Source organism: Callorhinus ursinus, unplaced genomic scaffold (genome assembly GCF_003265705.2).
Source record: "Callorhinus ursinus isolate GAN/ISIS: 27379988/994484 unplaced genomic scaffold, GSC_fseal_2.0 scaffold4, whole genome shotgun sequence".
In the NCBI taxonomy this organism is placed as follows: domain Eukaryota; kingdom Metazoa; phylum Chordata; class Mammalia; order Carnivora; family Otariidae; genus Callorhinus; species Callorhinus ursinus.
In genome coordinates, this window is record NW_027397066.1 from 40,102,480 (window position 1) to 40,119,306 (window position 16,827).

At 39.0% G+C, this 16,827-nt stretch overlaps 1 protein-coding gene and 1 non-coding gene across 14 annotated transcripts in view; both read right to left on the reverse strand.

Annotated features, from left to right (window-relative positions):
- FRYL (FRY like transcription coactivator) overlaps window positions 1-16,827 on the reverse strand; it is a 252,038-nt gene that overhangs the window by 4,792 nt on the left and 230,419 nt on the right. For all 13 annotated transcript variants that reach the window (XM_073891643.1, XM_073891641.1, XM_073891642.1 and 10 more), the window contains 5 exons: window positions 16,344-16,597; window positions 13,487-13,694; window positions 11,584-11,733; window positions 10,406-10,504; window positions 2,629-2,697 (listed from right to left, as the gene is read on the reverse strand). In XM_073891643.1, the coding sequence (XP_073747744.1) occupies window positions 2,629-2,697; window positions 10,406-10,504; window positions 11,584-11,733; window positions 13,487-13,694; window positions 16,344-16,597 (780 nt within the window). The remainder of the gene's footprint in view (window positions 1-2,628; window positions 2,698-10,405; window positions 10,505-11,583; window positions 11,734-13,486; window positions 13,695-16,343; window positions 16,598-16,827) is intronic.
- On the reverse strand, window positions 9,669-9,771 carry LOC112836136 (U6 spliceosomal RNA). The gene has a single exon (XR_003211393.1). It is a non-coding gene; the product is annotated as a U6 spliceosomal RNA (small nuclear RNA).

The window sequence follows — 16,827 nt, forward strand, 5'->3', positions numbered from 1 at the left end:
ACAAATGTCATAAAATCTCCATCAGTAAAGTGGAAAATTTCTGATTAGAAAATAAATGAATTGCTGTTTTTAGAAATGAATTGGCTTATAATCTTATAAATACCCATGAGAAGATTATCTTTGGTGTGCGTCTAGGCTTCCTACCCTTACTAATTAGGTCCTATGTTGCCCTAATTGGTGCTGAATCAGAACATAAAATATCAAAAGCAGACGTGTGTTTTAAAATGCATTCCAAAATGCAATTTAGTGAACTTCAGAAGTTCAGCCCAACTAGGTTTTGACTAATTGAGTCAAATGAGATGATGTATGTAAAATACATAGCAAAACATCTAGTTTAAGGACTGTTTAAAAATTATTAAAGTATCTACAGCCACTTGGACCTAGTCTCTAGTCCATTCTAGAGAAGAATGATTTCTAATTAAAATAGCAATTGCTGTAATGTAAATATTGCTTCTAAAAGTCCCTTTGAAGTCAGCTTTTCTAAACAGTGTCCTCTGAAGGACTGTTTATATAACATTTATTCCTATCAATTTAGAAGGGATTTGCTAAGCAAAGGTGAACTTTAGCTCCATTCTGCTTCCTTATAAATTATGTGGATAGTCATTCAGTGAATATTAGCTGAGCAAAATCCAATGTCAAACATATTAGCATATCTAAATTTGAGGTTCTACTTTGTACAGTTTTATATGGAAACTAAACCATTTGAGTTTCAAATACTTTTTCTCAACTTCTATTAGCGTAAATAATGGAACTGGCTCATATGCATACCCTCATAGCATCTACTCTGGGATGTAACGGAAAAGAAATCATGGTAAGGGCGCCTGGGTGGCTCAGTCGGTTGAGCATCTGACTCTTGATTTCGGCTCAGGTCATGATGTCAGGGTCATGCAAATGGAGCCCTGTGTTGGGCTCCACGTTCGGCAAGGAGTCTGCTTAAGAGTCTGTCTCCGGGCGCCTGGGTGGCTCAGTTGGTTAAGCGACTGCCTTTGGCTCAGGTCATGATCCTGGAGTCCCGGGATCGAGTCCCGCATCGGGCTCCCTGCTCGGCAGGGAGTCTGCTTCTCCCTCTGACCCTCTTCCCTCTCGTGCTCTCTCTCTCTCTCTCTCTCAAAAAAAAAAAAAAAAAAAAAGTCTGTCTCCCTCTCTCTCTCTCCCCCCCTCCCCTGCTTGCTTGCTCTCTCAAATCTATCATCACAGTTGTAGGAGATAACACAAATGTAATTGTGTAGCTCTGAATTACCGGAAGTTACTCTAAATATGCCAACTTTCCAGATTTAAAATTCTTGATTTTTAAGCATATTGAAATTGGCAGGTGTGGGTTTTTTTTTTTTCATTTAAAAATTATTATGCAAAAGAATTCTGGTACACAGGGACAGATACTAGTAATGTTGTGTAATAAGTGTCCCCAAACTCAAGGAGCTGAATATAAAAGGAGAAGATACCAACTAAACTCTTAAGTGTACAGTTTTCAGTTTTCACTTAGAAAGCCTTGAGCTATATTAACTGACTTAAACTCTTGGAGATGGAACTCATTTACTTCAAGGCAGAAGGATGTAAGAAATCACTTTGTCTAATCACCTAATTAATGTAGGAAAAGAGTTTATATTACATGCTCAAACCATGCAGTTAAATAGTGGCAAAGATAAAACCAAAGGCTCCAATTCTAGTTTAGGGTTAATTCCTTATTTTCCCTTCTTTCTTTACACAGGTGATTTGACCATTTCCTTGTAACAGTGCAGGATTTGGAGTTTGCCTAGATTTGAATCTTAATTCTCTTTTCTTACTGATTTTAGATACATTGGCTTCTTTGAGCCTCAGCTTCCTCATCTGCAACATGGGGATGATAATAGCATCTACTAGACACAGTTGTTAGGACAGAGATACTAAATGTGAAATGCATACTACTATTTTCTCAACATTTCAGTTTAAAAAAACTTCACATTTTATTATAATCATACAATAACTTTTACAGTGACTAGAAATGCTTAACAGTGTAACCAATGTTGAAAAAGACTGGAATTCTGATGTCAATGCAGAAGTTGTTAATTTTAACTGATGACTGCATCTTCCCCATATGAACCTATATTCCTATTAGAATAATTTGTAGGGCTTAATTTATCCTCATTTAATATAATGTGTTATATACATGTACTTTAAGAAAATATGTTACTCTTATTTTCACTGACTTTTATACTATAAAAAAGTTATAATTTATCCAATCACAATTTCACCTTTAGAGAGGCCAACATGAATGTATATGACATTACTCTCAGGTTTGCTTTCCCAACTAGACAATTTATCTGCAGAATACTAATGCAGAACCAAAATTTTTTGAAGAGGCAGATGCAGTGAGTACAATCTAACTTGGACTGCCTAGATATCCATCAAGCTTATCTGCTGAATGTTATTAAGCTTCAGTCACAAGCTGGTCGTTCATTTTTATTAAAGTGAATTTTTCATTACTAAGCCAATATTTCATTGAACCTAACTTTGACAAAGATTGTTTTGATAACAAAAATGAAGAGTGTTATAAATTTTATTTTTAGGATTATCAAACAGGGACATTCGAACACACACATAATTTTACCTGATCTAGAAATATAGCAAAAGTAAGAAGAGGAGACTTACCTGTGCCTCTGTGTTTATCCTATACAGGTCTTCTTTGGCACCAAATGTCCTCTTACAGTTGTCTAACCACTAAAGAAATAAGTAACCGTAAATTTTAACATGGTGATTGTACAATGCACAATGAAACTGGTAATAAAACAGCCTGTGTGTATAAAACAACTTTAAAAGTTAACCTGAAGTTCTGGGATTGGTTATAGACCGAGCCTTCAATCTCCACTTGAGCCTAATTATTTATATGCAACAAACCAGGGCAGGATGATACTGTAAACACAATGAGATGCACGCACTGTGGTGCTTTACTCACAGAAACGCAATGAATAGTCTGCTCTTCTAGAGACTTGTGGTGCTCCATTTCAGTAGAGAGTCTTCTTCATTTTGCAGATTTTACTGGAAATCTTCACAACCTATACCTGACCTTTGTCTAATGTAAGATGGGGAAATAAAAGACGTGCTTCCCTCTGGAAGCACAATTTAATAAAGGCAACTTCAAATTACCAGGTCTGTTTGCTTATCAGACGTGTAATTCTCAGAAGACTGGTGTCCGTTTTAATTAGTGAAACAAACCAAAATCCATTTTAAATCTTGTTTTTACTTTTCCTTTTTCTTCCTTTTGGACAGTAATGAATGACAAACATGTTATCTCCCAAGAATATTGGATATAGAAGCCATGTGTGGTTTTCTTCCCTTATCCATAGGCTAGTCCTAAAGTTGGCTATTTATTTAAGGTATCTTTTCTTTGGTCAAATAAAAATAAGTATTGTAGTTCAGTGGGGGAAAACGTTGGAGTCATGGAATGTCCGAGCTGAAGTAAAAGCTAAGAGCCTCCAAATGAAGCACCTAGGTTTTGACAGTTTGATATTACTGTCTGTTCTTTTTACTTCCTAGTTCTTTGTGATATACTCAACATAAAACTAGTATCTGTAAGAAATCAGACTTTGAGAAAAACTATTAGCTACATTAAGTATACTCTCTGAAAATACCTCAGTACTACTAGGCATTTAAAACGCTCAACTGCAGCTTAACATTCTACATGCAAAGAATGAAAATGAGACACCTCAGTTATTTCAAAACAATTCTTTGACCTTATGTTGCTTTTATTCCAATCCCTGAGACTGTACAGGCCCGTCGGCTTTTGCTAGACAGCACCTCTGAGGAAACATGTTAAGCTTTCCTAGTGGGATACTGCTGCCAGTATCAGCCAGAGTCAGGAGCTATCTGGCGGGTTTCTTTGTATTGGCAGCATTCGGCTGAAACCTACTGTAAAATGCATGTGTTAGTATTTACTCAGAATGTTAAAATGTGTATACACCTAGTCATCCTCACTAATCCAGGCCAATTTGTCCAAGTATACTAATTATTAGAAAAAAATAGTAACTGAGTATTTAATGGCCTATTCTTAATATGATTTTTTCTACTCTATGCCCAGTGATCTAACATTTTGGGAGCCTTTAAAAAAAAATTTTTTTTTAAAGATTTTATTTGACAGAGAGAGACAGCAAGAGAGGGAACACAAGCAGGGGGAGTGGGAGAGGGAGAAGCAGGCTTCCCGCGGAGCAGGGAGCCCGATGCGGGGCTCGATCCCAGGACCCCGGGATCATGACCTGAGTCGACGGCAGTCACCCAACCAACCGAGCCACCCAGGTGCCCAGTTTACGACATTTTTTTTAAAGACACGTCCCAAGCCTATAGGCCCATGGCTGCATACTGGCCTGAACACTACAGGGCCACACGATTCCAGCCAGTGTATACAAGACACAGTAGTTTGTGTATGGAATGTCTTCCAGTTCACATCCAGTCAGTCTCCCTGCCATTACTGTTTCTTTACCCAAGGCTCAAGTGAAGGTTAAAATAGAACGGGAGAGGTTGGGCTTCTGGGCATGACAGAGTAGCTTGTATAAGGCCAATCCTCCAAGGACAACTACAGAAGCAGAACACCATCCACCAGGACGGAGGGAGTTAGACCAAAGCACTTTTGAAAGGGAGCCCTGTGTAGATCCCAGGGTTTATTCCAGGGGTTCTGCTTATGCAAAGCTTTGCTTGTGCCTCAGGCAGAGAGGCTGAACAGACAGCCGTGGCCTGAGGGGTGTGGCCCACAGTGTCACTGAGCTGGGAAAACAGGGTCATCAAAGGCAGGGCAAGTATCGAGGGCCAGGATGCTGGAGGAGAGGGGACCCAACTGTGTGCAGCTTCCCTTGGAACACTGCCGCTCCAACGTTTAACATGTGCAGGAGGAGAGGCTAGAAAACCAAGCAGCAGCATCGGGGAGGCTAAAAAATGTAAGAGATTTCTGGTCTCCTGGTGTTGAAAAGAAGAACTGTTCATTTCCTGCCAAGATGGCAGGGGTCCTGATGCATACCCCACACTTTCACTCATGATCCTCAGGAGACTCAAGGAATAATGGAAGAATGTCTTACCTATAAGACTATAATACTAAAAACTATTAGAGGGAAAAACTGAGTAACAAGAAATACTTGGTTCATAGACCAAAATAAGAAAGGAGAGAAAAAGGTAACAAAGAACAGATGGGGGGCGCCTGGGTGGCTCAGTTGGTTAAGTGTCTGCCTTCGGCTCAGGTCATGATCCCAGGGTCCTGGGATCAAGCCCCGCATTGGGCTCCCTGCTCAGTGGGAAGTCTGCTTCTCCCTCTCCCTTGCTGCTCCCCCTGCTTGTGCTCTCTCTCTCTCTGTCAAATAAATAAAGTCTTTAAAAAAACAAAAACAAAACAAAGAACAGATGTGACAAATAGTGGGAGATGGTAGCTCAGAAGGAATCATTTTTCTCCCCCATACAAATATTTGCTTCAACACAATTTACTGAAAAGCCATTCTCTTCCCACTGCGTAGCAATAGCACGTTTACTATAAATTATTACACACATGTATATATGTCTGTCATCGGATTTTCTATTATATTCCATTGGTCTGTTTTTCTATTCTTAAGCCAATATACTCTTGAATTTTTTAGTAAGTCTTACTACTGGAAGTAGTAACTACTGGAATTTTAACACTGTTTAGACTTTGTTGTTCTTCATGGACAAGGTTTGGAAGGCTATTTCTGTGAAGGACAGAGTAAAGATTTTAGGCACTGCAAACCATTTATTCTCTATTTTAACTATGTTGCAGTGCAAAAAATAGCCACAGACAATATGTAAACAAATATGATGACTAAGTTCCAAAAAAACCTTTTATTTAGAAAAACAGGCAGTGGGCCAGATATGACCTATGGGCTGTAGTTTGCTGACCTGTGTTCAAGAAGGTTGTTTGCTCTATAATTAGCTATTTGTATGTCCATATAAATTGTAGAGTTAGCCTGCCAATTTCCATTAATAGACTATCTGAGATTTTGAGTCTCCTGATTCATGAACATAGTATAGTCTTTAATTTATTGAGATGGCCTTTAATTTCTCTCAGTCATATTTGAAGTTTTCTGTGTGGAGGCATAGCACATCTTTGCCTAGATTTATTTGTAGGTGTTTGATGTTTTCCTATTGTACGTGGTATCTATTGCTGTATCACCAACCTCTCTAAAACTTAATGGCTTAAAACAACCAGACTAGGGCGCCTGGGTGGCTCAGATGGTTAAGCGTCTGCCTTCGGCTCAGGTCATGATCCCAGGGTCCTGGGATCGAGTCCCGCATCGGGCTCCCTGCTCCTTGGGAGTCTGCTTCTCCCTCTGCTTCTCTCTCTCTCTCTGTCATGAATAAATAAATAAAATCTTAAAAAAAAAAAGTTTAAAAAAAAAAAAACAACCAGACTAATCTGTTGGCTGGGAGTTTCTTCCGGTCTTGCCTAGGGTCGCTCATGAGTCCCAGTCCTCTAATGACTTGACAGGGGCTGGAAATCCTAAGTTGGCCTCACTTAAATGCCTGGCATGCCAGCTGTCAGCTGGGATGCCTCCATTCTCCTCCACGTGGCCTCTAATTCTCTAGGAGGCTAAGGGTCAAATTAGTTTTCCAGGGTTTACCCAATTTACACTTGGACTGGCGTGATGGCAAAAGCACAAGCTGCAAAAGGCCTACATGCTAGGCCCAGAAACTGCACAGCACTGTGTCTGAATTTGGTCAGAAAAAGACAAGGATACCTCAGACTTAAGAGGTGCGGAACTACACTCCATCTGCTGACAGAAGGAACAGCAAAGCCAAGTTATAAAAGGGTGTGGACACACAGAGGCATGGTTTATCAGGTCATTAATTGTAGCAATCTATCACAGCTTCTATGGTAGGCAGATATTTCTGAAGACACAAAAGGCACTAACCATAATGGAAAAGAGACAGATAAGTTGGACTTAATTAAAATTAAAAACCTGTGTTCATCAAAGGATGCTATTAAGATAGTGAAAATGCTAGCCACAGAGAAGGGAAAAAATTTATAATACATACATCCAGTAAAAGGCTTGTGTTTAGAAGAACTCCTACAAATCAATAAGAAAGCCGTAAATAACCCATTTACAAAAATGGACAAGATACTTGAAGGCACAGTTCAAAAAATACCTAAATAAAATATCTATTGGAGCAGGTGCTCAAACAAGTCTTCAGGGGAAATGCAAAATAATATGATAAAATACAACACACCCACCAGAATGACTAAAATTTTAAAAGGTGGAAATACCAAGTGGTGGCAAAGATCTGAAGCAACAGTAACTCTTGTACACACTTCTGCAGGGATTATAAACTGATACAGCAGGTTTTAGAAAACTGCATGGCAGGATCTACTAACGTCGAACATATGTATACTCCATGACCCAGCAACTGTACTCCTAGATACTCAACAGGTATGTGAACATAAGTACACAAAAGACATGCACAAGAATGTACATGGCAGTGTTATAGTACTCCACCCATATCTGTGGGTTCAGGCACCCAAAGTCAATGGCAGGCCGGAGGCAGTGATCCTCTGACCTATCATTGGAAGGTTCATAGTAGCCTGACGCTATGTCACAAGGCCTACATCAGTCACCTCTCCATCTCATCCTGAAGGCATTGTATCATGTCATGTCATCACAAGAAGGGTGAGTCCAGTACAGTAACATATTTTGGGAGAAAAAGAGACCACCTTCACACAACCTCTTTTATAGTCCATTGTTATAATTGTGCCATTTTATTATTGTTGTTAATCTTTTACTGAGCCTACTTTATAAACTTCATCATGTACAGGAAAAAACACAGTATAAACAGGGTTCTGGTACTATCTATGGTTGTGGGCATCCACTGGGGCTCTCGGAATGTGTCCCCCATGGATAAGGGGGGACTACTGTATTTGTAAGATGACCAGATCTTGCCCGATACTTTCCCAATGTCGAAAACTCTTCCCTCTTTACCAATCTGTCATTATTCTATCAGTCCAAATGTTAAGATTTCCTCCTCCCTTATAAGGGGAGAATACTTAGAATAAATACTAATATATAAGTATTTTCTCATACCATATTCTTTCCCTGAAAGAATCCCCCAATCTAAAATTACCGTCTGTCAAGGCCTGAGGTCTGATCTCCATTCCATGAAGTTTTCCTAATAGCCCAAAGTGACCTCTCTTTGGAAATAACAGTATATAGCATCAGGTATGTTAGACCTGTACAATTTTGTGAAGTCTCTTTCATTGCCACTACTTTTATTTATAGCTATAAATTGACACTTTTGTTACTAATTATTGTATGTAGTGTTTGTGCTTTATATTCTTACCGAGTACATTAAGGGAATAAGAGCCAGGTTTTATACTTTTCATAGGCCTTTACATGTGAGATATATATACTTTTTTTAATTAAAAATTTTTAAAAAATTAGTTTCAGGTGTAGACTTTAGTGATTCATCACTTACTTACAACACCTGGTGCTCATCACAAGTGCCCTCCTTAATCCCCATCACCGATTTCACCCCCCCCCCCCCCCCAGGAACCCTCAGTTTGTTCTCTATAATTAGGAGTCAAACTCAACGCCCAAAAAACAAACAATCAAGTCAAAAAATGGGCAGAAGACATGAACAGCCACTTCTCCAAAGAAGACATACAAATGGCAAACAGACATGAAAAAATGTTCATCATCATTAGCCATCAGGGAAATTCAAATCAAAACCACACTGAGATACCACCTTACACCAGTTAGAATGGCAAACATTGACAAGGCAAGAAACAACAAATGCTGGAGAGGTTGTGGAGAAAGGGGAACCCTCTTACACTGTTGGTGGGAATGCAAGTTGGTACAGCCACTTTGGAAAACAATGTGGAGGTGCCTCAAAAATTAAAAATAGAGCTACCCTATGACCCAGCAATTGCACTCCTGGGTATTTACCCCAAAGACACAGATGTAGTGAAAAGAAGGGCCATATGCACCCCAATGTTCATAGCAGCAATGTCCGCAATAGCCAAACCGTGGAAAGAGCCGAGATGCCCTTCAACAGATGAATGGATAAAGAAGATGTGGTCCATATCTACAATGGAATATGACTCAGCCATCAGAAAGGATGAATACCCAACTTTTACATCAACATGGATGGGACTGGAGGAGATTATGCTCAGTGAAGTAAGTCAAGCAGAGAAAGTCAATTATCATATGGTTTCACTTATTTGTGGAACATAAGGAATAGCAGGGAGGACATTAGGAGAAGGAAGGGAGAAATGGGGGGGGGAATCAGAGGGGGAGATGAACCATGAGAGACTATGGACTCTGAGAAACAAACTGAGGGTTCTAGAGGGGAGGGGGTGGGGGGATGGGTTAGCCCGGTGATGGGTATTAAGGAGGGCACGTACTGCATGGAGCACCGGATGTTATACGAAAGCAATGAATCATGGATCACTACATCAAAACTAATGATGTATTGTATGTGACTAACATAATAAAAAAAATTAAAAAAAAGTCTATTTCTTGGTTTGCCTCTCTTTTCCCCCTATGTTCATTTGTTTTGTTTCTTAAATTCCACACAGGAGTGAGATCATATGATAATTCTCTTTCTTTGACTGACTTATCTCACTTAGCATAATACCCTCTAGCTCCATCCATGTCGTTGCAAATGGCAGGATTTCATTCTTTTTTATGGCTGAGTAATATTCCAAAGAAAATATGGAACACTTCACGAATCTGCATGTCATCCTTGCACAGGGACCAAGCTAATCTTCTATTATTCCAATTTTAGTAGATGTGCTGAGGAAGCGAGCATTACATGTGACAGCTATTTAATACTAATTAATGAAAAATCCATCTATTCTAGGAAAAAAATGTCTACTCTATATAGTTTGTGTGAAAAGGAGAAAACATTTTTCAGTTTTTCTGCCCCTGCTAATTGAAAATCTTCCCTCTCGGGAACAGAACTAATTATTGTTTTGCAGTGCCAGATGGGGGATGAAGAAACATCTCTTCGAAAGTACGACCTATAATCTACTACACAACTCTTTCTCCCTTTGCTTGCCCACATCCACGTCGCAGGAAGGAGAGCCCTGCTTTGGCATGGGTTGCACATTTTCTAGATCACAGCAGCACAGTGCATTCTCAGAGAGCTGATGCTTTTATTTCCCCACTTGCACTATGGACAGAAGCTATGTCGTCTCCACAAAGAAGCTTTTATAAAGCTATAGTTTTCCATTGTGTTCTTAGGCTCTTCGAGGGCTGATTTCTAAGAGCCAAGGATAGGAGTTCACTGGACAGAGAATTCAGAGGAAGGGCCCATGTTCTCAGTAAAACCCCGAGGCAAGTGCTAAGAGGCCCTCTTTTCTCTCTTGGCTATTCAGCTGTGAAGTTAACATTTCTAGTGTCAAAAGCAAGCTACTTTTTTCGTATGGCTAAAGGAGACTGACCTGCTCAGCTGCTTCTCTTTTGGCATTGTATGTATCCAGGTGTTCTTGCAACTCCAAAACACTGAACTTGAGTGTTTCCAGCAAACCGCATGACATCAGCTGTCAAATCAGAAACATTGATCCAGGTTATTGCTTTTTTTTTTTTTTAAGATTTCATTTATTTGAGAGAGAGAGAGAGAGAGAGAGAGAGTACGAGCAGGGGTAGAGGGAGAAGCAGGCTCCCGGCTGAGCAGGATTCCAGGACCCTGGGATCACGACCCAAGCCAAAGGCAGACACTTAATGACTGAGCCACTCAGGTGCCCCCAGGTTATCATTTCTGGTCATAGTCATGAGACTGGCAACTTTTGAGTCGTGGAATTTCTGTTAGTTGGTTTTTGGCCCAACTTAGTGCCGGCGTCCCTTTACTGCACTCTGTCCCTGTACGAAGGGCTGACCTTTTGCTGAAATAGTACAAATGCAGTGGGATTTCAGGGATGCCAGCAAGGACAAGCATGCCTTCAAATGCTTTCAAGAACTGCCTTAGGTGAGAAATGGCATGCCAGACCAGTATATACCTTAAAGCTAACACCCTTGAAGCTTCTTAAATCTTAATTCTCTAAATATGTTTTTTTTTTTTTTTTTAAAGACAGAGGGACAGGGAGAATCTTAAGCAGGCTCCCATGTCCAGCGTGGAGCCCAATGTGGGGCTCGATCTCACCACCCCTGAGATCATGACCTGAGCTGAAATCAAAAGTTGGACACTTAACTGACTGAGCCACCCAAGTGCCCCTCTCTAAATATCTTAATACATAATCTATGAGCATGTTTGGAAACAAAACACGAAGACTAAGCTCTGGGCTCTTCACGGGCGTAGGTCTAGCCCTCTCCTACCTAGCATTTTTATCCAAGAATCAGGAAAAAAGTACCCATGTCTAGAGTAGAACTCTCTAGCTTCTCCATCTAGGACTCTGTGAAGGGTGAGGATGGTGAGGACGGTGGGGGCTCAGAATCAGAAACAGTCACAAGTCACTGCATATAGTACATTGGAATTATATTTTGTGAGATATTTATAGTCAAATTGAAAATATTAACCTTTACACTTCAAAATTCTGATTTGCCTTTAAAAAAAAAAAGACCATTTACTGATTGGTGCCATTCAAATTTAGTCTTTATAATAAGCCTTCATATAAAAACTTACTGTTTCAGCATCCACAAAGACTGTTGGGCATTCTGAACACATCATCATCACTTCCAGTGAACTTTTAAATTTGGTACCAATGCGTTGCAGACTCTCACCAAGAAAGCTAACTGCCTCATTAGTTATATCTCCAAACTTTCTTTGAATTGTCTATGGAGAAAAGCATTAACAAATTTTAGTGTTTCATAAGGAGGCCTTTTTAAGAAGCATAATTTATAATTAGGGCAAACTTTTATTTTAAAATTATTGTAGTGGTATACAGAATTCTAATAACTGGTCTGTAAATCCATGTTTTTAGGCTCTTCTTTAGGATACGTTAATTTCACAAAATGATCAAAAATTTACAAAATCATACTATTGAAAAAAGAAACTGATGATTCATGCCATTCATTTCCCCATTCCTGAGATTTTTTTCATTAGGAGAGAGAGAAGGAATACATGCTGCACATCATTGGAAATAAAGTCCTTACATGGCTGAAGAATTAGCTCTTCTAAAGTTCTACCTGAAAGAAACTTTCAGTAAATGCAGCTTACTATGTATGCTTGGCTATGGGCTGCCATCTGATTTAATTAAAGTCATAAACATGCATTAAGGGTACTATCTTCTCAAAACTCAAGAATTCTCATTGACATGAAGTAGATAGTGCCTTACCCATAATGAGCACTGAGTGAATTGGACTACATTATCAATGGTGTAATTATATAAATAGTTAACATGTACCGACATGTATATGTGCCGCACCATTGGATATCCTTATGATTTCATAATAATAAAAGCATTAGCTACAATCTCAAGCACCAGGAAACAGAATAGCATTGGAAAGAAAAAAATACATAAACAGGAAACCAAGCAGCAATGCAAAAGTACAGAATAAAATAAATAAATGCTCTGGTTCATGAGCGTTAAACAACTTCCCGGAGGGAGAGACTGGAGGTTGGAGTGGCTGGAAAAGCCCCACTGAGAATATGTACTTAGCTGGGTCTTCCAAGATGGGCAGCATTTGCCTGGGTTGAGAGGAAAAGTGGTAGGTATTTCAGAGCATAATGACTGACCTGGCGTTTCTCTGTGCTTTAGTTTCCCTGGCTAAAGAATGCCAGAAATACATCTACATTTCATAGGTCTGTTCTAGGAATTAAATAATGTAAAGCATTTAAGCACAATGCCTAGCATGCAGTGAGCACTCAATACAGGGGAGCTCATATTACTATTTCTACGGTTGGAAGCAATCTTAGCTAAAATTTTTGAGATGTGTGGAAACACAGCCAATTAATTTAGTACTTAATTATAAATTGTTTTATGATAGTGACTGTAAACCCTTGGGGGGTGAAGGCAGGGACCATGCTTTCTATGTTTTTTTGGCATCCCGGATGGTGCCCACCCTACTGTAGAAAATTTATCAGATGTTGCTTTCAAGTTTTATTTTAGTTGTCTGAAGGAAGATATCTGTATTAGTCATTTATAAATTATCAGCAGTACAATGGTGTCACAATATAAATTTAAATAATATCCCTACCTTTGGGAAAAAAATTTTTTTAAAGATTTATTTTAGAGAGGGGGGGGAGAGGAGGGGCAGAGGGAGAGAGAAACCCAAGCGGACTCAGCTCTGAGCGTGGAGTCCAACATGGGGCTCAATCTCACGACCCTGAGATCACAACTTGAGCCAAAACCAAGACACTCAATGGACTATGCCACCCACGAGCCCCAGGAAAAAAATTTTTTTAAAGAACATCAGTGGGAAGATGAAAATTTAAGACACTAAGAAAAATAAAAATAGAAAATAGAATTTGAAAAAAAAAAGGGAAAAAAACAGAATTTTGAGATACTGATTTTAGATTAAAAAAAACCTATAACTTTATCAGGTAACTGTTAATATAAATTCAGAAAACTTTAAACCTCCTGGACCTGAAACAGCCTGGAAAACACATGAAAAGTGAACACTGCGCAGGACCCATCGGTGTCAGACAGCATCTGGTTGACATGGCAACGCCAGGCTTCTTCCTCGTCATCACACGCTACCGGCTGAAATGCAGCTATTATGGCAGAAAGAAATGGTGATGGAGGAGGTGATGTCTGGACTTCTGGGAAGCCATCTTGCTCTTCTTCATCTTGACTGTTAATACAAACATCACAGTAATCATAATACTATCTTAAAATAGTCAAAGTCATCCAACATAGATTTTTATTCAAATTTATGCATTGATTTTGAAAACGTACAACAACCTAAACTTTGTAAGAACAAAGTACAAATAAGCAGATTTCTGTGTTCTTTCTACTGAGCATCTTTGGAATTAGAAACTGACTTTCAAGCAACCACCTTAAAACAAGCCAAGTCCCATAATATGCCAGTGCTATGCAATAATTTCAGCAACTTCTGTGAATAACTCAAATTAGAATGCTTTTATTTTTAATGATCAATTTTAGAGGCTTTTTCATTGAACAGGTCCAAATTGATGATAATAACATGTAAAGCGTTCTGGCTATTGACTTTTGGGTCAGGGACTAGCTTAGCTGCTTTATATGGACTGTTTCAGTCCATCTTCACAGCAACTCTGAAGGTTAGGTTCATATTACCTCAGTTTTACCACGAGGAAACAAAAAGTTCAGTGAAAAATACTGTGCCTAGGTTACTGGGTAGGAAATGACAAAATCAGAATTTGAACCCAGGACTATGGGTCCAAACCCAAGGTTATAAGCCTCGACACATACTGGCAGCTCAGCTATTTCATGAGTATATACCATGTGCCTTGAGGTGTGTCATAATAGATTGCGGACTCAGAGAAAAATAAGACATGGCCATCTCTTTTGAGGAATTTATAATCCCAACAAAGTCAGATAATACAAACAAAAATGGAACAGTGGAAAGAGATGAGGATATGTTTGGGTTGGACATTCTATATAGAAATGTGTAACTCTGGGTCTTAAAGCTGAAGGGTGTTTGAGTCAGACACTCCATAAAAAAAATGTGTTCCTCAAGGTCTTAAAAATGCATGTTTCACATGACAAAGTAGCTCTATAAGGCTTTACAGAAATTATGGAGCAATTCATATGGAAGGGAGGGATCTGAGTAAAGACGGAAGGGAAGATCAAAACAAAACCGACATCGGAAGTGAAAACTAAGCTATACCTCAAAAAAGTATATTTTTACAATGCCACTGTGGTGACCAATTTGAACAAAATGTGTTTCTTGTAAGCTTGGGTGGCTATCCCTCTGTATTTAGTAGGGATGCACTACTCTATTTCATCTTCAATACTTGGCCAAAGCCCATAACTTGGCTTCAACCTTTTAGAAAGCCCAACAGTTGAATATCTACCTCCACATCATTTCCGGCATCCCTGCCTTTGTGTACGATGAATGAATGAGTGATTGCAGAGGTGACTGCCATCCAAATCGGTAATATGAACAAGGTATGTCACCAACGTGGTTAATGTCTGAATGTACACTTTCAAATACAGGAAAATATTCTAGGTATACTGAAGAGTGAAAATCTCCTTCTGTGTTGTATGTGTTAAAACTCTATTATCACTTGATGGGGGCACATGGCCAGCTCAGTTGGAGGAGCATGCAACTCTTGATCTCAGGGTGTCAGTTCAAGCCCCGTATTGGGTGTAGAGCTTACTTAAACACACACACACACGCCCCCCACACCCACACACCTCTATTAGCACTTGAAATACAAATGAATGGTTTTTATTGTAAGAGTGAAACTCTGAAATATTTGATGATTACTAAATATTAATATTTGTATAAAAATAATTATCAAGGAGCTTGAAATTATTGAATGGGGAAATAGATACACAGATAGTGCATTAAGCTAGATACCTTTATAAAGAACATTATTTTGAGCAATATTTATAAAACTTAAATAAAAGAAAAATAGTAGATATTAGATTATATCATAATTTGAATCATTATAGAACTGTTTGGTTTACACATTTCATAACAGCCACCAAGATTTCTTCTAAGAACTATATGCAATAATTGATTACTCAATTTTGTTAACCCATGAGTGAATAAAATGCCCTCTTGGGGAATTCTTGATACTTTGTGATAATAATATATTTTGAATGTATGGAACATAAACATTTTAAAAGGAGTAATCTAACATCTGACAGTACCAAGAAATGATCACTTCTGCCCATTTTATAAGTCAAACTTTACAACTCTGACCACTGATGAGGAAACTATAAAATAATTTGCTGGATAGATTTCAGATTTATTTTAGTATCACAGAAGTTCATCCCATGATTTTAATACTTGGCTCTGGCCATGGCCTAATATTGATTTTAACAATTGGCCATTTGGTATTTCACCAAAATAGATAATTGGTGTAGAATGTTGCTCACTATGCTTTGTTTTTTCTTTAAACAAACTGAAGGTCGGGCGCCTGGGTGGCTCAGTTGGTTAAGCGACTGCCTTCAGCTCAGGTCATGATCCTGGAGTCCCGGGATCGGGTCCCGCATCGGGCTCCCTGCTCGGCGGGGAGTCTGCTTCTCCCTCTGACCCTCTCTCTCTCCTCTCATGCTCTCTCTCTCACTCTCTCTCAAATAAATAAAATATTTAAAAAAATAAACAAACTGAAGGTCAATAATAGAAAATAAACCCATCACAGTCATCTTATCTTTTAAAATGAAGGCGGTATGATTATAGGCTAAAAACACAGAAACGAAAGTAAGTAAACTGGAACAGAGCACCATATTTGGGAGGGGCTCAGAGAGAAAATATCACCTCATTCTAGTGTTTGTGATACCATATTCTCACCTAGACAGTCCCGAGAAATCAGCTTCTTCTTCTTCACATCGTTCATCGAGTTCTTTCAAAGCTAAGGTAACATCTTCTTCACAGACTGACTCAGGGTAGCTTTCAGGAGCTAAGGGCTCTGGCATGTCAGTGTCTTCTAAGTCCAGAATCCCCCGACACACAAGAGATTCCTGCTGTTCTTGAATTATGTATGAACCTTCATCTTCAACAAAGTTTGTAATAGCCTGTTCCTCCTTTAATACTGAACTTGTATCCTGTAAATCAATCACATTTTTTATCAAGTTTAAAAACATTAGAAAATTAAAAAAATTTTTTATTTCAAGTTTTTGTTTAAATTCTAGTTAGTTAACATATATGGTAAAATTGGCTTCAGAGAATTTAGTGATCTCATCACTTACATACAACACCCAGTGCTCATCTTAACAAGTGCCCTCCTTAATGCCCAGCACCCATTTAGCCCATCCCCCCACCCACCTCCCTCCAT